Source organism: Heptranchias perlo, chromosome 25 (assembly GCF_035084215.1).
Source record: "Heptranchias perlo isolate sHepPer1 chromosome 25, sHepPer1.hap1, whole genome shotgun sequence".
NCBI lineage: Eukaryota > Metazoa > Chordata > Chondrichthyes > Hexanchiformes > Hexanchidae > Heptranchias > Heptranchias perlo.
This window is the reverse complement of record NC_090349.1, coordinates 32,114,590-32,139,775: the sequence shown is the minus strand read 5'-3', so window position 1 is coordinate 32,139,775 and position 25,186 is coordinate 32,114,590. Positions and strand designations below refer to the sequence as shown.

General features: G+C 42.9%; 1 protein-coding gene across 3 annotated transcripts in view; it reads left to right on the top strand.

The window, feature by feature from the left end:
* Positions 1-25,186, top strand: part of ttc28 (tetratricopeptide repeat domain 28) — a 626,907-nt gene that overhangs the window by 386,458 nt on the left and 215,263 nt on the right. For all 3 annotated transcript variants that reach the window (XM_068005926.1, XM_068005925.1, XM_068005927.1), the window contains one exon: positions 3,244-3,374. In XM_068005926.1, the coding sequence (XP_067862027.1) occupies positions 3,244-3,374 (131 nt within the window). The remainder of the gene's footprint in view (positions 1-3,243; positions 3,375-25,186) is intronic.

The following is a 25,186-nucleotide window of genomic DNA, read 5'->3' as shown; positions in this document are numbered from 1 at the left end:
TTTTCAGCCTGGAAATGAGGCATCTGATAGTTGATCTTCTAGAGGTATACTAAATAGTTAAGAATATGGAAAAGGTAATATTTCAAATTAAATTTCAAGAGTAGGACAAAGAAATACAGGTTCAAACTTATAAAAAATCAAATTTAGTATTGATCCTTCTTTGCACAAAGTTCAACATATGAACAGACTCCCAGATAGAACAGTAAAGGCAAAAACCCTGGAATCATTTAAGAAACAATTGGATACTGCAATGGGTAAAGACTGTGAGGTGCTTCTGGTTGGATGAATGGCAGCCTTCATCGTTAATTATCTTGTGAAATTTTTTGCCGTAATTTTTAATGTTAAATGATCCATTTTGTTTAGATTGTTCTTCAGAGCTTTGTATTTTTTATATCTGTTTTTTATAAATGTATTTCTAGTTGTAAGTGAAGAAGCAAATTGGGAGCTAAAAATTCCAATAAGAAATTATTTGAACAATTTGGTCAGGTTTGTGATACTTGTTAGTTTGTGAATGGTAGCTTCGAAAAAATGATTTCTTGTTGGTCCTTTTAGCTTTTTGATTTGTTCATATTTAGTCAATTAGACATTTTATAAATTAACAGATATGTACTTATTTCAGCCAATCATTAATTTCTGTCCTGTAGACATATGACATTTTGAGGTGTGAAACTCTGAAGTGTGTCACTTCTGGGGTGTGATGCCTTTGAAATGTGTGATGGATGATACAAAACTTCTAATTAAATAGATCTGCAGGAATCCAGGGTTAATTACTTATCATAAATAGTGCTGACCCTCAAACATTAACATTCTGTTCAAATGCTAACCGCATTACCTCTGACAAATACAGGATCATCTATTGAATTTCTAATTTTCAAAGATTTAAAAATCTTATAAATTTTATTTCCTGGCTTAATATTGTCTGCCTTCTCAATAGGATGTTACAGTAATGATCTCATAGTTTGAATCTCCACCTTACTCTTTACGTTGTGTATTCAACCAAGTGACGTAATTGGTAAATGACAAGGGCAGCAACGTAAATTTAGCAAAATTATTAATTTCTGCTCCTTCATTGGCTTGGTGGGTGAAGGCATAGCCCAGCGTAACACTTAGCAACACAGATCAGAAATACTCGGGCTCGATTCCAAGCCTCACTTGTGTAATTAAGCAAACATGGTCAATAAATTAAGTAAGAGAGGATCTGAAGCTAAAAGAAAAGGCTTATACAAATGCAAGGAAAAGAGGCGATCTAGCAGACTGGTAGAGGTATGAAAGGAACAAAGAAAGTAATGAGTGGTATAAAAAAGGAATATGAAAAAATCTTGCAAGGGGTATCAAAGCAAACAGTAAAATGTATTACAAATACATTAAGAGAAAAAGAATGGGTCCATTAAAGGTAGATGCAGACGAGACTATAATCCACAAAAAGGAAATGGCAGACTTGTTAAATGCGTACTTTGTACTTGTTTTCACAGTAGAGCAGGAGGACAAAATAGCAGTGGCACAAGAGAACCTAAAAACCAGTCAAGGGAAGGAACTTCATGGATTTAATATAAGTTTTTAAAAAAATGGTAATGGGATTTAAGATAGAAAAATCTCCAGGACCTGATGGTTTCCACCCCAGGATATTAAAAGAAATCGGGAAGGAAATTGCAGATGCGTTGGTCATAATTTTCCAAAGCTCTTGAGATTTGAGAATTGTGCCTTTGGATTGGAAAATTACAAATGTCACTCCGTTATTTAAGAAAGGATGGAGGGAGAAACCAGGAAACTACAGACTGGCCAGTTTAACATCAGTTGTGGGGAAGTTACTGGAATCTCTCATCAGGGACAGAGTGACTGAGCACTTGGACAAATATGAGCTGATCAAAGAGAATCAGCATGGATTTATGAAGATTCGGTTATGCCTGACTAATCTAGCTAAATTTTTTGAAGAGGTCACTAACATGGTGGATAGGGGAGTGTCTATGGATGCTGTCGAAATGGACTTCCAGAAGGCAATTGATAAGGTATGAAAGATTATTAGCAAAAATAAAATCTCTCAGAATTGGAGGTAACCTTGTGATATGAATTGGTAATTGGTTGAGAAGTAGAAGACAGAAAGTAGGGATAAAGAAAATGTACTCAGATCAGCGAGACGGGACATGTAGTGTTTCCCAGGAATCTATACAAGGGCCTCAGCTTTTCACCATATATATCAGTGATTTAAATGAAGGAATAGAGTTGAATGTCCAAGTTTGCAGATGATATTAAGTTACGAGGCACAGTAAGTTGTGTAGATGGGAGTAGGAAGTAACAAAAGGGCATAGACAAACTAAGTGAGTGGACAAAACTATGGCAGATGGAGTTCAATATGAGGAAGTGTGAGGTCATCTACTTTGAATCCAAGAAAGACTAATCAGAATATTTTATTAATTGCGAGAGATTAAGAACTGTGGAGGAGAAAAGAGATTTGGGTGTCCGTGTTCAAAAATCACTGAAAGCTAGTTCATAGGTACCAAAAGTAATCAAAAGGGAATGTTGGTCTTTATCTCTAGGGGATTAGAATACAAAGGGGAGGAAGGGATGCTTCAGTTGTATGGAGCCTTGGTTAGACCCCACCTGGAATACTGCGTTCAGTTTTGGGCACAGCATTTGAGGAAGGATACGTTGGCCTTCGAGGGGGTACAGCACTGATTTACCAGAATGATACCAAAGCTTAAAGGGTTAAATTATGAGGTTGCATAAACTTGGCTTTTATTTCCTTGAGTTTGGAAGGTTGAGGGGTGATCTAATTGCGATGTTTAAAATGATAAACAGATTTGATAGGGTAGATACGGAGAGTCAGGGTTCTTGCTTCTGATCACCATGCAGTGACGCATGGTAAAATGTGCGGGTCGGTAGATATTAGGCGAGAACAAGAGTTGGCTCAACTGTGACATCTTCCATGGCCAAATAGCCTATCAACACTTGCTGTCTAAACTCATGCATGAGATCAGTGACTTTGGCGAGGTACCTAGCACCTGTGGGACTGTATCGGAGAGTGCATCAACACCTTCAGGCGAAGAGGATCGAAAATTGGGGAAAAGGACATTTTAAATTATTAATTTCTGTAGTTACTTCCTTATAATCTAGTTTAAACGAGCAGTTTGAGAAAGCAAAGTTGATCGAGATAAATCATTCATCTAAAGAAGGTCTTCAAATGGCCTTTTGTATTAAACAAAATGGAGCTAAGATTTTTTTTCTTTCCTCCTTCCCTTTCCTTAGGTGACCATACGGGCGAGTGCCGAGCCCATGGTAATCTGGGATCGGCATTCTTCTCCAGCGGCAACTACCGAGAGGCCCTAAACAACCACCGTCTCCAGCTAGTGCTGGCCATGAAGCTAAAAGATCGTGAGGTGGGTAATTCATGGAATTTATTTTATTAAAACAGTCACAGATTCAGATGAGTGTCTATCAATAGAACATGATGTCAGCAGGCGATGTAATGTTCTCTCAATCAAGAAGATACCTGTTTTGATTGTATGTCTGCACTGTTGGTCCCTTCTACCCATGCCCATATAGGAGAAAAGAACCTTGGTTTCTAGTTGCAAGGTACGTCATCCATTAAGTAAAATGTGATCAATGTGTGCTAAACAGTCTCCTCTCCGTTGTTGCCAAAAAATGTTTCTTACCCAAGTTTGGGAAGGTTTCTAAAGGTTGAGAAATCTTGGCCTCTGTGATGAATAAGGAGTTTTGATCATTTTCTAATAATAGGAAAGCCTATATATTTTAATATCTTTGCAAGGTAGTCTGGCTGTCACATGAAATGTGAGTTACTGCTAAGCTATTTCTGCAGGCTTTTTTTTTATTCGTTCATGGGATGTGGGCGTCAATGGCAAGGCCAGCATTTATTGCCCATCCCTAATTGCCCTTGAGAAGGTGGTAGTGAGCCGCCGCCTTGAACCGCTGCAGTCCGTGTGGTGAAGGTTCTCCCATAGTACTGTTAGGTAGGGAGTTCAAGGATTTTGGCCCAGTGACGATGAAGGAACGTCAATATATTTCCAAGTCAGGGTGGTGTGTGACTTGGAGGGGAACGTGCAGGTGATGTTGTTCCCATGTGCCTGCTGCCCTTGACCTTCTAGGTGGTAGAGGTCGTGGGTTTGGGAGGTGTTGTCAAAGAAGCCTTGGCGAGTTGCTGCAGTGCATCCTGTAGATGGTTGACACTGCAACCACGGTGTGCCAGTGGTGAAGGGAGTGAATGTTTAGAGTGGTGGATGGGGTGCCAATCAAGCGGGCTGCTTTGTCCTGGATGGTGTCGAGCTTCTTGAGTGTTGTTGGAGCTGCACTCACCCAGGCAAGTGGAGAGTATTTCATCACACTCCTGACTTGTGCCTTGTAGATGGTGGAAGGGCTTTGGGGAGTCAGGAGGTGAGTCACTCGCCACAGAATACCCAGCCTCTGACCTGCTCTTGTAGCCACAGTATTTATGTGGCTGGTCCAGTTAAGTTTCTGGTCAATGGTGACCCCCAGGATGTTGATGGTGGGGGATTCGGCGATGGTAATGCTGTTGAATGTCAAGGGGAGGTGGTTAGACTCTCTCTTGTTGGAGATGGTCATTGCCTGGCACTTGTCTGGCGCAAATGTTACTTGCCACTTATCAGCTCAAGTCTGGATGTTGTCCAGGTCTTGCTGTATGCGGGCATGGACTATTTAATTATCTGAGAGGTTGCGAATGGAACTGAACACTGTGCAATCATCAGCAAATATCCCCACTTCTGACCTTATGATGGAGGGAAGTTCCTTGATGAAGCAGCTGAAGATGGTTGGGCCTAGGACACTGCCCTGAGGAACTCCTGCAGCAATGTCCTGGGGCTGAGATGATGGGCCTCCAACAACCGCTGCCATCTTCCTTTGTGCTAGGTGTGACTCCAGCGACTGGAGAGATTTCCCCCTGCTTCCCATTGACTTCAATTTTACTAGGGCTTCTTGGTGCCACACTTGGTCAAATGTTGCCTTGATGTCGAGGCATCACTCTCACCTCACCTCTGGAATTCAGCTCTTTTGTCCATGTTTGGACCAAGGCTGTAATGAAGTCTGGAGCCGATTGTTCCATGTGGAACCCAAACTGAACATCGGTGAGCAGGTTATTGGTGAGTAAGTGCCACTTGATAGCACTGTCAACGACACCTTCCATCACTTTGCTGATGATTGAGAGTAGACTGATGGAGTGGTAATTGGCCGGATTGGATTTGTCCTGCTTTTTGTGGACAGGACATACCTGGGCAATTTTCCACATTGTCGGGTAGATGCCAGTATTGTAGCTGGACTGGAACAGCTTGGCTAGAGGTACGGCTAGTTCTGGAGCACAAGCCTTCAGCACTACAGCCGGGATGCTGTCGGGGCCCATAGTGCACTCAGCGTTTCTTGATATCACGTGGAGTGAATCGAATTGGCTGAAGACTGGCTTCTGTGATGGTTGGGATATCTGGAGGAGGTTGGGATATCTGGAGGAGGCCGAGATGGATCATCCACTCGGCACTTCTGGCCGAAGATGGTTGCAAACGCTTCAGCCTTGTCTTTTGCACTCATGTGCTGGACTCTGCCATCATTGAGGATGGGGATGTTCACGGACCCTACTTCTGTTAGTTGTTTAATTGTCCACCACCATTCATGACTGGATGTGGCAGGACTGCAGAGCTTTGATCTGATCCGTTAAGTGTATTTCTGTTAAGTCGAATAAAGAGTTGCATGGCAGGGCACCTTGGTCTCATCGAATGCACATCCTGTGCCATGTGGGAAGTCCAGGACGCTTCCCATGTTTTGGAGCTTGAGCAGCAGCTGACGTCACTGCACTGCATCCGCGTGGTTGACAGCTACATGGATAGCATGTTTAAGGAGGTGGTCACCTTGCAGCTTAAGAGAGTGCAGGCAGAGAGAGAATAGGTGACCACCAGACAGACCAGGAGGACCAGGCAGGTAGTTCAGGTGTCCCCCGAGTGCATCTGAATACTGTTGAGGGAGAGGGTTCCTCTGGGGAGTGCAGCTAGAGCCAAGTCCACAGCACCATGGGTGGCTCAGCTGTACGGGGGGGGGGGGGAGGAGGAAAGTCTGGAAAGCAATAGTGGTAGGGGATTCAATCGTTACGGGAACCGACAGGTGTTATGCAGCCGCAGACGCGATTGCAGGATGGTATGTTGCCCCCCTGGTGCACGGATCAAGGATGTCACTGCGCGACTGCAGAACATTCTGAAGGGGGAGGGTGAACAGCCAGAGGTCGTGGTCCATATTGGTACCAATGACATCGGTAGAAAGAGGGATGAGATCCTGCAGACAGATTTTAAAGAGCTAGGAAAGAAATTAATAAGCAGGACCTCAAAGGCAGTAATCTCCACCGATGCCACGCTCTAGCGAGTATAGAAATAGGCGGATAGAGCAGATAAATGCATGGCTGAAGATGTGGTGCAATAGGGAGGGCTTTAGATTCCTGGGACTGGTTTTGGGTGAGGTGGGACCTGTACAAGCCAGACGGGTTGCATCTCAACAGGGCCGGGACCGATATCCTCGCGGGGAGATTTGCTAGTGCAATTGGGGAGAGTTTAAACTAGCTTCGCAGTGATGGGAACCTGAGCGTAGATTCAGAAGGGAGAGAAGCAGAGCTGGAAATGGAAGACAAAAAATTAGTAAGCGAGTTTGGAAGGCAGAGGAAACAAAGGTTAGAAAATAGACAACAAAAGAATTTGGCAGTACTTAATGGTATATACTTCAATGCAAGGAGTCTAGTGAATAAGGCAGAAGAGCTAAGGGCACATATAAACCCGTGGAAGAATGATATCTCAACTATTACTGAAACATAGCTTAAAGAGGGACAACATTGGCAGCGCAAGGTTCCACGAGATAGAGAGGGGGATAAAAAAGGAGGGGGTTGGCAATATTGGTTAAAGAAACAATTGCGGCTGTGAGCAGGGATAATATGTTAGAAGGATCATCAAATGAGGCTGTATAGGTTGAGCTAAAGAACAAAAAAGGGGCAATCGTACTGCCGGGAATGTACTATAGACCCCCAAACAGTCAGAGGGAGATAGATAAACAAATATGTAGGCAAATTTCTGAGAAGTGCAAAAACAATAGGGCCGTAATAGTCGGGGATTTCAACTACCCTAATATTAACTGGGATACAATCAATGTAAAAGGTATAGAGGGTGCAGAATTCTTAAATTACATTCAGGAGAACTTTTTTAGCCAGTATGCAGCAAGCCCAACAAGAGGGGGGGTGGTGCAGTTTTGGACCTTCCTCTTTAAGGAATGATGTGGAGATGCCGGTGATGGACTGGGGTTGACAATTGTAAACAATTTTACAACACCAAGTTATAGTCCAGCAATTTTATTTTAAATTCACAAGCTTTCGGAGACTTCCTCCTTCCTCATTTACCTGAGGAAGGAGGAAGTCTCCGAAAGCTTGTGAATTTAAAATAAAATTGCTGGACTATAACTTGGTGTTGTAAAATTGTTTACAATTTAAGGAATGAAGCTGGGCAGGTGGAAGGAGTATCAATGGGAGAGCTTTTTGCTGGTAGTGATCATAATTCAGTTAGATTTAGCATAGTTATGGACAAGGACAAAGATATAACAGGAGTAAAAGTTCTCAATTGGGGATAGGCCAATTTTACTAAGCTGAGAAGTGATTTACCAAAAGTGGACTGGAAACAGCTACTTGATGGTAAATTAGTGTCAGAGCAGTGGGAGGCATTCAAGGGAGAGATAGTGAGGGTTCAGAACAAACATGTTCCCACAAAGAAACAGGGTGGGACTGCCAAATCTAGAGCCCCCTGGGTGACAAGGAGCATACAGGGTAAGATAAGGCAAAAAAAGGAAGCTTATGTCAAATCCCGAGAGTTCAATACTGCAGAAAGCCTTGAAGACTATAGAAAGTACAGGGGTGAAATTAAAAAGGAAATTAGGAAAGGAAAGAGAGGGCATGAAAAAATACTGGCAAGTAAAATCAAAGAAAACCTCGATTTATAAATACATAAAGAGCAAGAGAATAACTAAGGAAAGAGTAGGGCCTATTAGAAACCAAAAAGGTAACCCATGTGAGGAGGTGGAAGATGTGGGTATGGTTCTTAATGAATACTTTGCATCTGTCTTCACAGAAGAGGGGGACGATGCAGAGCTTATAGTTGAGGAGTAGTGTGAAATATTGGATGGGATAAACATAGAGAGAGAGGAAATATTAAGGGGTTTAGCATCTTTGAACGTAGATAAATTGCCAGGCACAGATGAAATGTATCCCAGGCTGTTAAGAGAAGCAAGGGAGGAAATAGCGGAGGCTCTGACCATCATTTTCTAATCCTCCCTGGCTACAGGCGTGGTGCTGGAGGATTGGAGAACTGCTAACGTTGTACTGTTGTTTAAAAAGGGAGAAAGGGATAGACCGAGTAATTATAGGCCAGTCAGTCTAACCTCGGTGTTGGGCAAATTATTGGAATCAATTCTGAGGGACAGCGTAAATCGTCATTTGGAAAGGCACTGGTTAATCAAGGACAGTCAGCATGGATTTGTTACGGGAAGGTCATGTCTGACTAACTTGATTGAATTTTATGAGGCGGTAACAGGAGAGTCGATGAGGGTCTACATGGATTTTAGCAAGGATTTTGACAAGGTCCCACATGGCAGACTGGTCAAAAAAGTACAAGCCCATGGGATCCCAGGGAAAGTGGCTAGTTGGATCCAAAATTGGCTCAGTGGCAGGAAGCAGAGGGTAATGGTCAACGGGTGTTTTTGTGACTGGAAGGCTGTTTCCAGTGGGGTTCCACAGGACTCAGTACTAGGTCCCTTGCTTTTTGTGGTATATATTAATGATTTAGCCTTGAATGTAGGGAGCATGATCAAGAAGTTTGCAGATGATACAAAAATTGGCCGTGTGGTTGATCGTGAGGAGAAAAGCTGTAGACTGCAGGAAGATAACAATGGACTGGTCAGTAGGCAGAAAAGTGGCAAATGGAATTCAATCCGGAGAAGTGTGAGGTAATGCATTTGGGTAAAGCAAACAAGGCAAGGGAGTGCACAATAAAAGGGAGGAATCTGAGAGGTGTAGAGGAAGAGAGGGACCTTGGTGTGCATGTCCACAGATCCCTGAAGGTAGCAGGACAGGTAGATAAGGTGGTTAAAAAGGCATACGGGATACTTTCCTTTATTAGCCGAGGCATAGAATATCAGAGCAGGAAGGTTATGCTAGAACTGTATAAAACATTGGTTAGGCCACAGCTTGAGTTCTGTGTACAGTTCTGGTCACCACATTACAGGAACGATGTGATTGCACTAGAGAGGTTACGGAGGAGATCTATGAGGATGTTGCCAGGGCTGGAGAATTTTAGCTATGAGAAAAGATTGGATAGGTTGGGGTTGTTTTCTTTGGAACATAGGAGGATGAGGGGAGATTTAATTGAGGTTTATAAAATTATGAGGGGCCTAGATAGAGTGGATAGGGAGGACCTATTTCCCTTAGCAGAAGGATCAGTGACCAGGGGGCATAGATTTGAAGAAATTGGTAGAAGGATTAGTGAGGAGCTGAGGAGAATTTTTTTCACTCAGAGGGTGGTGGGGGTCTGGAACTCACTGCCTGAAGGGCTGGTAGAGGCAGAAACCCTCAACTCATTTAAAAAGTGCACTTGAAATGCCGTAACCTTCAGGGCTATGGACCAAGTGCTGGAAAGTAAGATTAAGCTGGATAGCTCTTTTTCGGCCGGCACGGACACGATGGGCTGAATGGTCTCCTTCTGTGCTGTAACTTTCTATGATTCTATGAAAGTCAGCACCTCTGATAAGGCATGCCTCCCTCAGTACTACATTGAAGTGTCAGCCTAGATTATTGCTCAAAGCCTGGAGTGGAACTTGAATCCTCAACCTTCTGACTGAGCGGCCTTCTGACTGAGAGGCCTTGTGACTGAGAGGCCTTCTGACTGAGAGGTGAGAGTGCTACCACTGACACAAGCTGAAACCTGGTTAGGTGTAAATATCCTGCAATTACATATCTCGAGTTTCAAAGGGTGCTAGAAATTTCTCTGACCAGCAAATCTGTGTTTCAGATCCTATGGATCTTTTTAAAGTATGTGTTTGATTGGCAATTCTACCTGTGTTGGAGAATTACATGTGTTAGCGCCTTGTTCTGGATGATCTTCAAAGGAATTTGTAGCAATATCTTGGAATATATTCTAAGTCAGAAGTCCTTTTGAAGCCAACAGCAATAGGGCAGGCCAGAGGCTCCATGGTAGCAAATAACCATGTAAGATGTAAGGGACTGGGGTAGAAAGGTCAGTTTTATGTTGTGTGTCAGTGCAGGAGAAGAGCTTTTATTTTTTTTTGATATGCTTCGAGGAATAGTCAAGACTGTAATTACTGTAAATGTAATTAATATTGTTCATTTATCTGTTTTCTGTTCAATAAATGATTAGTAATTTGCAGCATAAGTCATGGCCTGATGGTGTTTATTCTTCCACCGTCTGAACTTAGAGAAATCACATGGTGGTGTGTGATATATGCAATAAACTGAAACATCATAACAAAGATATTGGCAATTAAAAAAACATTTTAGGTTGTACCGAGCACAGACTTGGTCATGGGAATAGTCTGTAAAGTTGAACCTGAGCAAAATATCTGGTGTAACATCTCAACAGTGTAACAACTTGTTAACTTTTTCTTCAGGTTTTAAAATACTACTGTAATAAATGAAAACAATAGAAACTAGATTTCCCAGGAAAAAGAAAAATCTCCCCTGAATATCCTAATTAACATAGTTAGCCATAACAGGAACACTTTCTTCGATTCAGCAACTCGAAATTTGCAATTTCTGGTGAAAACATTGATATTACACAAATCTGTGAGTTTTTTGACGATGCGTGTTACCTCAAGAGTAACATGTTCTCATGTTTTGACTATTTATCATGATAGCTCAGTGAGATGGCATATTTCTTACAACTGGGAACCTATGGACCAGTCAGAGGTAAATGTGGAGTTGTGAGGGTTCATTCTGTCTAACTGGTTTGCATTATTAGAAAGTGGATTTCACCCTGTGGTGATATATAAGGTTGTAGTATATTTCAGTCTGGTACATTTATTATTGCCTTGCAGAATTTCATTCCCATTTTATTTTCAGGCTGTCACTACATTTCCTTGAGCCCAGCGAGCCGATAGCCTACTCCCTGGCCCCTGCCTCAGCTTCTTTCACTAGCTGCAGGGAATCTGTGTGGGACCTGGGGCCATTAATTTTCTCATTCTTCCCTCCCTCTCTTTTGACAAACCGCCGTACCTTCAATCTGAAGCTTAGCGCATTAGGAATCTTGGGTTGTGCACTGTCATGGTTATAAATCCCTATCCTATCATTCAGTAGTATAACACCATAAAGTATTAACACACTCTGCCATGACTGCACATCATCCAGTAAGATTATATATGGGGAGTTCATATGACATTAACATTTTTACTGTAAGTGTAATTCGCACCCAGGATACCTGAGTTTTGCATACTACTCTTAACTGACACATCCAGGCTTCAGGTGGTTGGTTTCATCAGCTTGAATTGGTGGGTAGATTTGGCCTTTCTGTGTCCCTCAAGCAGCAGTGTTACGATGGGCAAGAATATCTAATTGCCCTGACCAAGGGAAATGGTGACTAACTTAGTACAATGAGATATAAAACAGAAAAAAGTATGCAAAGAATTCATATCTCATTGAAATATTTACACATATTATTACCTCACAAAAGATAAAACTGAAAAACAATTAATTTTTCTACCAAGATCCTTAGTGCTTTAAGAGGGAGGATGTGTTTTGATCTCCCATGTGAATTAGATCAACCACAGGAAATTAATTTAGACTTGCTGGTGACATCATCTGTGCACCAAATTTCCTTAAAAACGCACTGTCCAATATCAAACTATTATTGTTGGAATGTGTCCTGAGCTGCTTGTAAAGTAGGTTTATGTTGGACCAAGCATAAGGATGCAAATATACATTTTGGGGTGAACCTAATACTTCCCAATGATGAGGTAATAGATTTATAAGGTTGTTCCTGAATAGAATTCTCCTTATTTAGAGGAACATTAAATCTCACAAAGGGAGTATTTGGTTTGTATCAGTGGAAACTAATTAAGACACCAGGCTCAGTGGTAATGTTATTATAAGGAGGGCTGGGATGTATCTCAGAGCTTAGAAGTGCCAATGGAACATTTTATCTTAGGCCATGGCTGTTGATCTACAGAAATCAGGAAGTGATAGTATTATTGTAGCTGGCGATGCTTACTCAGGTAATGTGGCATTTTAGGAAAGTCTCAGTCAAGTACACTTACAAATGTAATGGAGGGTGTGATGCATTGGTGCATTTATTGGGTTTAACAGTCGCTGTAAATATAAGGGGGCCATTGACCATGCAAAATAGGTCAGGAATAATATGGGTGAGTGCAGTGTTGAATATGTCATATGCATTAACATTATGCCTCAACTTGGAGTTCAGATAGAAGGCTTATTGCATGCTTTATTTTTGTATTCTTCTTACGAGCAAGATTGGTGAATTAGTGATAGTTTGTAAAATAAAACATCCTGCCTCTGCCTGGTAAGTAGCCACTAACTAACTAAATAAAAGCATCCAAAACCTAATAGAGTCATACCCATGGATTTTAATGGAGCAAGATTAACTATCTATTAGTAACAATAAAATGATTACAGAGATTCAAATCATGTTTATTTAGCTCTTTGTCCCAGTGGAGGCCTTTCCTGTTTCTAAAGAGAGCCTATTATTCAGCCAACATTTCATGGTACAACATAAAAACTGAGCATTCCTCTCCTGTAGAGTAAAGTAGAATTATCAGTAAAGTTTCAGTCATTAATCCAAGAAAATTCAAGGATTTGGTCACTAGAACTACACACAGTAATTCAACATAAGATACAGTAACTCCACCTGGCCAGTTCCTCAGATGATCTGGACTCAAATCGGAGATCTGGTGTCGAAATTTGCAAATTGTACGAAATTGGTGGGTACAGTTAATAATATGGAGGACTGCACCAAAATTCAGTAAGACATAAACAGACTTGTAGAGAGGACAGATAAATGGCAAACGAAATTCAATATAGCGAAGCGTGAGGTGGTTCATTTTGGTAGGAGGAATAAGGAGGCCACTTATTCTTTGGAAGGTAAAAAATTAAATGGGATATTGAAGCACTGGGAAAGGTGCAGAAATATATACAAAGATGTTACCAGAATTGAGAGGATGCAACTATTGGAAAGAATTGAGCAGGTTGGGGCTCTTTTCTCTGGATAAAAGACTACAAGGAGACTTGATAGAGGTCTTTAAAATTATGAAGGGGTTCGATAGGGTGGATGTGGAGAAACTGTTTCCACCTGTGGGTGAGTCCAGAACAAGGGGGTATAAATATAAGGTAGCCACTAATAGATCAGATAAAGAATTTAGGAGAATTTTCTTTACACAGAATGGTGAGAATGTGGAACTCGCTGCCATGTGGAGGGGTTGAAGCGGATAGCATTAATAACATTTAAGGGGATGCTTGATACATGAGTGAGAAGGGAATAGCGAGATATGGGGGAAAGGTGGGAAGAGGTAATTAGAGTGGGAGAAGGCTCATGTTGGGTATAAACATTGGCATAAACCAGTTGGGCTGCATGGCTTGTCTCTGTGCTGCAGATTCTATGTAATTCAGTCCTCACTGCTAGGGAGAAAAATCTTAACAGACATAAAAAGAGCTAAAAGTTAACTCAGAGTGTTCATTCCTGATCAGTGATTTTTAAAAATGCTGATGGAAAGACTTCAGCCCCGATATTTATGGGGAGGTGGGGAGAGAGCGGGGACACGTGTCAGCGGCCAGGAAATACTGGGAAGGTGGAGATCCTGCCGAATTTTCTTACTCTGTTTCCTGCCTAGCAGCTGGCCAGATTGAGAGGCTGCTCAGCTGCTGGGTGGGAAAGCCTGCTGTAGACCACTGGGGACGATCCCCGACAATCGAGGGTTGGTGGGGGTGGAGGGTTCAGAGCGAAGGGAATGGAGGTAGAGATCGCAGGCGGGGGAGAGATGGAAATCGCGGAGAGGGGGAGAGATAGAGATTGCGGTGGGGAGATAAATAGAGATCGTGGTGGGGAGATAGATAGAGGTCGCAGGGGGGGAGAGATGGAGATTGCGGATGAGGGATCGGACAATCAAGGGGAGGGAGAGATCGCGACGGGGTGGATGGAGGGGGCTGTCTGAAGATCATGGGGAGGGAGAGAGTGTGGCACCAGGTTTGCTTGAGGGGTCGGGGGGAAGCATTCCTAAGCGGTGCTGGAAAAGTATTTACCTGCCGGAGCCGGCAGCTCCCATCTCACTTCAGCTGCCAGGTTTCCCAAGCCCTAGAGTAGATTTTGACTACGGGCGAGTTTCAGGTGGTCGATAGACTCAACGGGAGCAACAGTGTATTTTGAGGGCAGGGCCTCGTTTATGTAGGGCCAGTGGGCTGTGAATGGAAAACAAGTGCTCCAGGGCTTCGGGTCAGGAAAAGTAGATCCAGGGAAAAGGGGTCCATTCTTGAGGGGGTGGGGGATGAAGTCTGGTGCAGTAACAGCCCTGGTTATACTATGCCGATACTATGCCGAGCTTACAGGGTGCACAGTCTACCCGGTACTGTTCGAAAACGGCAGCCGGAGTCCTGTGCACATCATATTAAAATAGCCTAGCAGCCACCCAGCAGTCTGCCTTGGGGAAGATAATTGTAAACAATTTTACAACACCAAGTTATAGTCCAGCAATTTTATTTTAAATTCACAAGCTTTCGGAGGCTACCTCCTTCCTCAGGTGAACAATGTGGAAATGGGGAAGATAGGTAGGGCCACACCGTCAGTGGGAATGGGGTAGCAAAACATTGCCCACTATTTTTAGGATGCTGCTGCTCTGCTTCAGAGGCCTCAGAATCTCTCTCAGTAGTTTTTGTAAACTATTTGGCTATGGGGCATCACAGTGAAGTCCTGGTGTTACACTTTTCAGCTTGTGGATAGTGATCAGCAGAGGGAAGTCTGGCTGATTTTTTTTCCCCCCATCCTTGTCCAGGGGCACCATTACCTAATGTCCCTAATGCTGCTTTGGCTGAGGTAGGTAATTCAGCCCAGACGGGTGATGGATGTAGGCCTATGGGCCTCGATACCGCACCAAGCATTGCATTCACCGATCAATGAAGCTCAGAACACTCCATCATTAAAAGGAACCATGATGATGAAACTCTTTTTGCAAAAGTCTACTAGTTTTTGTAAGTGTTGTTTCTGTTTCTGGTGTCAGTGGCAAATGCTGGCAAGGTTCATGTGCCAGAAGATGAATGATTGTGATATCATCACTTAGAAATAATCAGCATTTGATTTCTGGGGCAATCCTGCTTTCAGTGTACATGATAGCTGAGGAATGAATTTTAGTGGTTTAAGTAAACCCAGAGAAAGGCCAAAATCTGTTAAACTGTCGAAATGTAGCCTGAAACGGAACATATCTGTGTACGCTGCAGATTAGTGACCACAAATGCAGGTTTAAGTGTTAGCCTGTGCTGGGATTCATACAATCTGTGCATCTCTCGCACTTACGGTATGGTGTTAATCACTGCTAATCACAGCACTTTCCAAAGTCACTCTGATGTCACATTGCTGATTGTGCACGATTGTAGCTCAGACCTGGAAGCCCTGCCCTGGCCTTTGTTTCTCCTCCTCACTCCAACCATTAATGGTATATGTTTGAAGGTTAAGTAGCATTACTGAAATTTGTGAATTAAAAAAAACGACAAAGAATTTTCCCCTTTTTAAGAATTTCTCATTGTTAATGGTGCCCACTTTTATGTCATTCTTTCCTGTTAGAATGCATTATACAGTAGTGTCTTCCAGATGCTAGGAATTCTATCACCAGCCTGCTTTATTATTGGATTCAGTGCCACACTGACAGATGCTAAGGCTGGTGGGGGGTTGATGGAATCAATTCAGGATGTGGTTTTTTGGGGGGAGGGGAAAAATCACAACAGAGAGCAAGTCTGAACTGCAGTCAGCTTTACAAAAGTTTTGAATCTTTAACTCTAAAATATGTAAATTCTTAATTGTGCAGTTTTGTCTCAGCACTTAATTAAAATGCACACTGACGGCCCTCTCCGCATGGTTTGATTTTTCCATGTCTCCGATATTGCGTGACTGCAGTGGAATACGACAGGTTTCTGTTGACCCAAGGGTTTTATTTCACAAGTAATTACAGTACAGTTCACAACCACAAGTCCTTATTAAGTTACAAAAATACTCCTCGAGAATTTTTTGAAGGAGAGCAATTTACTTGTTACCACAGTTTCAAGGGATATTCTTGATTTGAAGTATAAAGTTAAATGATGTGTGGTTTCATAGACTGTGGGCTTAGTCTTTACAGAGATTAATTTGCCAGTGTCTAAGTGCACTGTATAAAATTAGTCACAATGCTTTTAATATATTGTCGAGTATCATAGAATATATTCTGTGCTTAATCATGTTTTTTCTCATGAAAAATGAATGCCAGATTAAAATGTGAGAATTGCTTGTTTTTCCCAAAGTAAAAGTTTTTGTTGTTGGGTGGGGGGCAGGAGGAACAGGTAGGAAGCAGTATAGGTCTTGTGTGTTTTATGTGTTGAAGGACAGTGAGTTAGTTTAGGTTAGTGAGAATGGGGGCGATGGATTAGCAGGATGTAGTGCAGTGCAGGATGCATGCACCAGAGATTTGCATAAGATTGAGTTTAAGGAGGGTCATGAAGAAGGGACACTGGCACCAGAGCATCCGTGAGTCCAGCCCACAATTTTAATGTGGAGCCGAAAGGTGCATTCTTGCTCCTTCTGGCTTCACATTGAAGTAAGTACTTTTTACTTACCTTTTTAGTGGCAACCTCCAGCGGTCCCTTAAAAGACTGCTGGTTTGGCAGCTCTGCGCTTGAGAAAACTGATTGCCACATGCTGAATGACTACAGGGCACCCTAACCAATATGGCGTGCAATGCATATCTGGCATGGAATGACCGCGCGACCACCACATTCCATATTGGACCGTTCAGCGGATGCGGGATTCCAGTTCTAGGCCAAAAAGAGAGAAGCAAAGGCAGTCCCCTGACCTCCTCCCTTAATTCCGTGTGTCAAGGATCGACCCACCAAACTGCCAATCAAAGTTATCACCCTGAATGATATACCAATCCATTGATGGGACCTGTTTGTCTGTTGAACTTCCTGGGTGTGTTGAATGAAAACCATTCTATCATAATGGTAAGAAGTACCGAGGACCAAACCTCCAAGCTTAACCTAACAGGCAAAAGTGCACAATTTGATGGCTGTTCTATCTGGGATCCCACCCGGGAGCACATTCTAATTAACATTCTAAATGGCCTTAAATTTGTCAAAAAAATGTTCTACCTCTGGGAGTTAACCCTTTGTAAGCTGAATTTAATCTTTTATAGCAATGTCGTAACATGTATTAAGACAAAATCCCTTCCAGGCGAGATAAAAGTCCCAAAATGCTACAGGCATATTTAAGGGTTTTAGCAGCTGAGGCAGAGGCAGGCAGTGTTGTGCAGGTGCAAGTAAGGAACTTTTGTGATGGATAGGAGTTGCGAGTCAAAGCTCAGTTCAGGGGTGAATGGGATAGCAAGATTGTGAAGAGCCTGAGAGAATGGTCAGGAAGGGGGATGGAATCAACAGCAAGAGAGTGCAGTTTGTGAAGGGGACCGAAGACGATGGCAGTCTGATAGTGCGTAGAAAGTCAAGGAGTCGAGAGAGATGGAGGAGAGGTAGAGCTGGGTATCATCTGCACACATATGAAAGCTGACTCCATGCCTGTGGATGATGTTGTTGAAGGGCAACATTTAGATAAAGAAGATGAGGGCCCGAGAGTAGATCTCTGGAGGCCCTCAGGTCATGGTACATGGGAAGGAAAAATAACCATTACTCCAGATGCATTGACTGTATTTGGATAGGTAGGAATGGAGCCATGGAGGGCAGTCCTACGGAGGAGGTGCATTGGAGGAGCAAAGCATGGTTAACTCTATCAAATGCTTCAGAAAGGTCAAGATGGGATAATGCACCGTAGTCACAAAGGATGTCATGACTTTACCTAGAGATGTTTTGCTGCTGTGAGAAAGGCTCGAGAGATTCAAACAGGGAGTTTTGGGAAAGATAGACTAACCTTGACCATTGGAGGCCTTGGTCTGAATGTTCAACTCTCAAGTTAATATGTCTTACAAAGTCTAATGTGTGGCATCAGGAATTAAAGCATTAATAGACTTTTTCATGTTGTTTTCCCCTTCTCTTTTTTCTCTACTCCCCCAACCACATGTAAACTGTCTTGTTCAATTGAGAGGACAGATGATCATTCACAGCAGAAATTTCCATGAGGACATTAATAATGGTGCTTCTTGGGCAACCTGTATTTCCTCTGTTTTTCAGATAATCTGCCCAAGATTGGTGAAATTCTCTCACTTAGGTAAGGCAACAATAGGGTTGAATAAAAGTCACCTGATGTGATGATCACTGCTGCAGAGTTGCACATTATGGGTGATTACCTTCAAAACTGTCAGTGCATGTCGGTGGACATCGCATTTGGGCATGATTGTGCCCAACTGTGATGGACCTCCTCCCGTGGTTCAGTGGCCTGCTTACTTTCGCACTCTGGATTCACGCATGGGGAGATACTAGACACTGCCTAGTGCCTGTGCAGTCTTACCCCAGCATGAGTCAGAACTTTCAGGAGAGATGGGAGGAGGATGAAGTGGGTGGGGGGGGGGGGTACAAATTGAGGAAAAAGAAATGAAGCTATTTTGTTGTTCTGCTTGCCCTTCTTTGCTCCCTCCCTTATGGTCTCTATTCTTATACACCACTATCTGGCTGTAAAACCTGTGGCAGTCTATAATTGGTTATAAGCAGTTTGTTCACCTCTGGGGAGTTTACTTTTAGAGGATTGCACTGGCCTGCTACGTCACCTAATGATCCACTTTGAGAAATTCTAATTCAAAATGATAACAAAGGTTTTTGCTACAACTTCCTTAAAGTGCTGAAAAAGAAGAATATACTGCAGTCATAAATCACAACAAACACACACAGCGATGGATCAGCACGAAGTAATGGTTACAATTCTAAGAAAACCTTTTATAGCACTTAGTCGGGCATTTTATTCCAGTGTGGAATAAAATGCCAGGATTCGTTGCATTCTATACTATCACTATCAATGCTATCAATTAGTAAATTTTATAAGAGAAAAGGACATTTCATGGGTAAGTACTTATACAGAGATCACATAGGTGTGTATTTTATTTATTCAAATAACATCAAAAACTATTTGTACTCAACAAAAGCGTCAAGGAAAATTTACATCTTTTCTTTTCAGCGGCTTTAAACCAGTGCACGAAGGTGATGTCAAGGACGTCCCTGCAGTGTGTTCACCTACATCACCTGCTGCCTTACTGGGTTGTCGTTTGTCTTTTCCTTCTTCTTAGTAGTCCTCTCCTTTTGTATTGCTTTACCATTCCTGGGTGGATGGATTGATCTGATGTGTGTACCCGTAGTGCTGGTATCGATGATGGGAGTGTCCTCCAAGTTGCTGAGCATGGCAAATCTATTAACAGATGCAAAAGTAAAAGCAACATCAGAGAATGAGCCTGTTACCTCTATTGGAGATAATGACTTGCTTGTTGCCCTGTTCAGAAAGCCATCAAAGTCTTTTGTCTGCTTCCTAAGGCAGCATATCTCCTGTTTGAGAAGCATTTTGATACATTTACTGCATGTAGAACTACTACAGTGTCTGCTCTCGACACCTTTCTTGCTCAAGGGTTCTGATATTTATGGGGAGAGGGAGAGGGGGCACGTGCCAGCGGCTGGGAAACCCAGAAATACCGGGAAGGCAGAGGTCCTGACGAATTTAACGGCAGGACCTCTAGAATTTTTTTACTCTGTTTCCCGCCCGGCAGCCAGCCACATTGAGTGAGGCTGGTCAGCTGCCAGGCGGGAAAGTCTGCTGTGGAAGGCAGCAGCCGGAGATGGTTGGAGAAGATCGGGCGGTTGGTGGTACGGGAGCTTGGAGCGCGGCAGTGAGGAGGGAGGGAGAGATCGCGAGGTGGGGTTGGTGGGGGGGGTGGTGCCTGTCAGCCAATCGCAAGGTGAGTCAACCAATCGCGGGGAGGGAGAGATCACGACTGAAGGTTTGCTTGAGGGGCCGGGAGAAACATTACTGCTCCTTTTTGTCCACAATGTTGGGAAAGCTCATACCTGCTGAAGCCGGCAGCTCCCATCTCCCTTCAGCTGTCGGGTTTCCCGAGCCCTTGGAAACTCGACCCGCAGCCGTTAAATTCAAATGGCTGCCAAAATCTGAGGAACGCAACCCTCATTTAAATATTAAAATCACTGACCTGCCTCTCCAGAGCGGGTTACTCGGCCGCCCCCAAACCTGCAGTGGTAAAACCGGAAGTAGGTGCGTTCACGGCAGGTTGTGGTTGGGTTTCAAATTTTTAACAATTTAACCCCTCTCCCACCTGTCGTGGGGAGGGGTTTAAAATTCCCCTCGAGGTTACCTTAAAGGTGAACATGGAGCACACTTTGCACCGGTGATGGTCTCCTCCCTTCTGGGTAGAAGAACACAACAAGAAAGCAGCAATCTGAAATGTGCAAGATAGGTTGCTACAACTCCTTCTGGTCCTAACTCCCTTGGTTACAATTCCCAAAGCATATATTACGTAAGCACAGAACTAGGATATACGTCAGGAAGTTTTTCTTTTTGCAGGTCATCAAACTTTGGAAGAAGTTTTCAGCCTGTGCAGTGAATAATAATTCACTGCAAACATTCAAAAAGGAGTTGAACGAGTTCCTATCTGTGGTTAATCTCACAGCATAGAAAAGATAGGTGGGGTATTGGGCAATGTGAGTCATGATGACTCTGATCTCCTGGAACTCGTTTTGATTGCCTTCAGGAGTCAGAAAGGAACTTTCCAGATTTCCTTCCCCCTCAACTGCCCGAGGGTTTTGTTTTAAAAATCTTTTTTTTGCCTCTCCCAGGAGATGCAATGGGCCAGCTGGCCTTTTCCTGTCTCTCATTTTTGTAAGTTCAGTGATTGATTAGTTAAAAAAAGCTACAAAATGGTGGCGAAGTATCTCTTGCTTGGCTGTTTTATTTTTTTATTTTTATGTAGACTCGACTGTGTCCTCCTTTCTGCTCCACATCAGTGGTAAAACCTTCAGCCATCGTTCATGTCCCTGCATTCAGAAATTCTCTTCCTAAACCTCGCTGCTTTGTTCCATCTGACTGCCTTGCTACATCTGCCTAACTTTCAAGAACCTTATCTTTTTGACCATGTTTTTAGTCACTTCCCCTAAATCTTCTCCCAACTTCTGATTTCTCCCAATTCCCCCCCCCCACCAGTGATATGCCTTGAGATATTTTGCTATTGTAAAGTTTTAATTGCAAATTGTTGCTATTTTCTGCTGATTCAATCATGAACCTTTCTCTCCCCTTTGTCTCCTTCCCTGACAATTAACTATTTCTTGACTAAAAGACTGGCCAAATCTCTCCCGAAAGTTCCAAAAGGTAAGAAAGGGATTTTTTTTAAATTTCACATTTCCTCCTCTTCTCCCTTTACACCTTATCCAGCCAAACAAAATCCAAGATTGGAACTTCTGATGCGGGGAAAGGAGAGGATAGAACACATATTTCACAGCTCTGTGTTACAGCTCCTTGATGAACTGACGGCATGAGTTTAATCATGTACTTTTTAACCACATGCTGTGGAGGCAAGGCAAAACTGCTGGGTGCCATGTGCTGTTACTGACCTTAAAAGAATCACACATAGTAACTGAGCAGGAACTACAATTAAAAAAGTAGAATAAACATTCGATGGAATGGTAACATTCTTCACTCTGTCATAGTCCTGAAACGGCCCTTATCAAAGTTACAAATGACATTCTATGTGACTGCGACCGTGGTAAACTATCCCTCCTCATCCTTCTCGATCTGTCTGCAGCCTTTGACATGGTTGACTGCACCATCCTTCTCCAACTCCTCTCCTCCATTGTTCAGCTGGGTGGGACTGCGCTCGCCTGGTTCCATTCCTATCTATCCAGTTGCAGCCAGAGAATCACCTGTAATGGCTTCTTTTCCCACTCCTGCACCGTTACCTCTGGAGTCCCCCAAGAATTTATCCTTGGCCTCTTCCTATTTCTCATCTACATGCTGCCCCTCGGCGACATCATCCAAAAACACAATGTCAGATTCCACGTGTATGCTGACGACACCCAGCTCTACCTCACCACCACCTCCCTCGACCCCTCTATCTCTGATTTGTTGCACTGGTTGTCCGACACTGGATGAGCAAAACTTTCCTCCAACTAAATATTGGCAAGACCGAAGCCATTGTCTTTAGTCCACACCACAAACTCTGTTCCCTAGCCACTGAATCCGTCCCTCTCCCTGGCCACTGTCTGAGGCTGAACTAAACCATTCGCAACCTTGGCGTCCTATTTGACTCCGAGATGAGCTTCCGACCACATATCTGCTCCATCACCAAGGCCGCCTACTTCCACCTCCGAAACATAGCCCATCTCCGCCCCTGCCTCAGCTCATCTGCTGCTGCAACCCTCATCCATGCCTTTGTTACCTCTAGACTTGACTATTCCAATGCTCTCCTGGCCGGCCTCCCATCTTCCACCCTCCAGAAACTTGAGCTCATCCAAAACTCTGCTGCCCGTATCCTAACTCGCACCAAGTCCTATTCACCCATCACCCCTGTGCTCGCTGACCTACATTGGCTCCCAGTCTGGGAACGCCTCGATTTTAAAATTCTCACCCTTGTTTTCAGATCCCTCCATGGCCTCACCCTCCTTATCTCTGTAACCTCCTCCAGCTCTACAACCCTCTGAGATCTCTGCGCTCCTCCAATTCTTGCCTCTTGCGCATCCCCGATTTTAATTGTTCCACCATTGGAGGCCGTGCCTTCACCAGCTGCCTAGGCACTAAGCTCTGGAATTCCCTCCCTAAACCTCACCGCCTCTCAACCTCTCCTTTAAGATGCTCCTTCAAACCTACCTCTTCGACCAAGCTTTTGGTCCTAATATCTCCTTATGTGGCTCGGTGTCAAATTTTGTTTGATAATCGCTCCTGTGAAGCGCCTTGGGACGTTTTACTACGTTAAAGGCACTGTATGAATGCAAGTTGTTGGTTGTTGTTGTTCACTCATTTTCAAGCACTTAATTCCTGTTGCAAACTTATTTCTGTTTAAATAGCTAGATCTATTTGTTTCAGCAGTTTGGAATATTGCTGACACTGTGGTATGTACAATTGATTATAGTTATTCTCAGTATGTAAGTGTTTTGTACAATAGGTAACACTGAAGTCCTGTTTCTCTGACACTGAGACGTTGTAAATGGTGGGTCAGATTTACTTATTTTGCAGCAGTTTGTTCTGTTCACTCATTCCTGATTAGGTATTCACTTTGTGTGTGTGTGTAAGCAGACTGCGAATGCGACTTTCCCCTAGTTTTACGTAAAATTACAAACGCACAGAAAACAGGTAGGAAAACAACATCAGGCCTATGAATGCTTACCCTATATAATACTGAGGGAGGTGAGAAAACAGAAAAAAAACTCTGTCCAATTTCTGGAAAAAAACTCACTAAAATGTGCAAATTTTACAACAAAACAAAAATACCAATTATAACTTATCTACACCATAACATCTCGTGTGTTTAAATTGTCTTGAATAACATTTTCTGTCAGAGGCCTTATCTCTCTGAGAAGCCTATTGTTTGAGTTCAAGGGAGTTCCAAGAGCTATCACTGCATCGGTTCAATAGATTCAGGAAGATAATAGACTACGGCTCAGTATACATCTCTGCCTACAACTCCCAGAATTTAATTAACAGCAGGACTGACCATTCAAATAGTGCGCCAGGACTTGATGTTTTAAGAAAACTATTTTTAAGAGCGGTGAAAGAAACCAGATTTATTTTTGTATGAAATGTGAAAACAGGGTAAAGCATGAACTTTTCAACTTTTTCTCAAGTAATTTTCCTGGAAAAAAAGTATAGCTTGCTATATCCAAGGGGTAGTTTACAGCATTGTATATGTGTGACGCAGGAAACATTTTACTTTGAATTTTGACTGTTTAAACTTTGTAATGTTTTTAAGTGCTTACAACAACTGCATTCCTTTTATTTTTTTTGTCAGGACTCATATACAAACAGCAAAAACAAAATGATTAATATATAAACAGCAGCAATGGATAGAAGGACTGTGCCATTATTAAAGTTTGGACAGTGGTTCTGAATTGAAGTCCCATTTAAATAAAATCATTTGGTAACTCTGAGTACTGTGCCACAGATATTTGGTAAAGAAGGAAAAATGTAAATTGATTTAATTTTTAAAATTTCTTAATTTATTTCTTGACCTTTGTTATAAAAACCACACCTTAAGCAGATGGACAGTTAAGGTGAGGAACTGCATATTACATGCAGAGATTTGTTTATTTAAGTGCGGTATGTGAGGAACAAATTCATTTACCTATAAGAAAACACCATAAGGCCGATTTTAAACAGCTGCACACCCAGCGGAACGGGGCAGTTGAGGGGGTTAAAATTGCATTTGGGAGCTCCTTAGACAATTGCACTTTTCGAACACAGACCTCCTCTGGTCCGTGAAGCATCCGTGCTGCCTATAGACGCACTGTAAATGGTAGTGCCTTGTGGATTGCTGCCTTCAGCCATGCTGCTTTATTCTCCTCGCCTCCATGTGTTGCTGTTTGTCCTCCTTCATAAGGATGGCAAGAGAGATATGTCCAGTGGGAATGCCATACCTTCTCCAGAGTCATTTTGAGTATGTGTGGAGGCCAGAGCAAAGGCAGGGGTTAAAAGATGAAGGGGTGGGGTGAGACTGTAGCACTGTGGGGGAGAGGAGTCAAATTTAAGTTGTAGTGAGCAAAACTGGGGGGAAAAAAAGGTTGAAAAAAGAGTGTGTGAAGCCAGAAATCATCAAGCAAAGTTTGGAGACTTTTCAAATCTCTCAAGCTCCTCACTTCCACCTGAGTTAATAACTGGGGGAACAGCTGCGCCTATTTTACATGAGTCTAATTTTCCCAGAGCACAATCGTGTCATAAAAGCAGGAAATTCCCAGGAACAGCGCCATCAGATGAGTGGCACTCCTGTGCAAATGAGCCCTGCAGGGATGGAACGCCAAAGCTGCTAACAA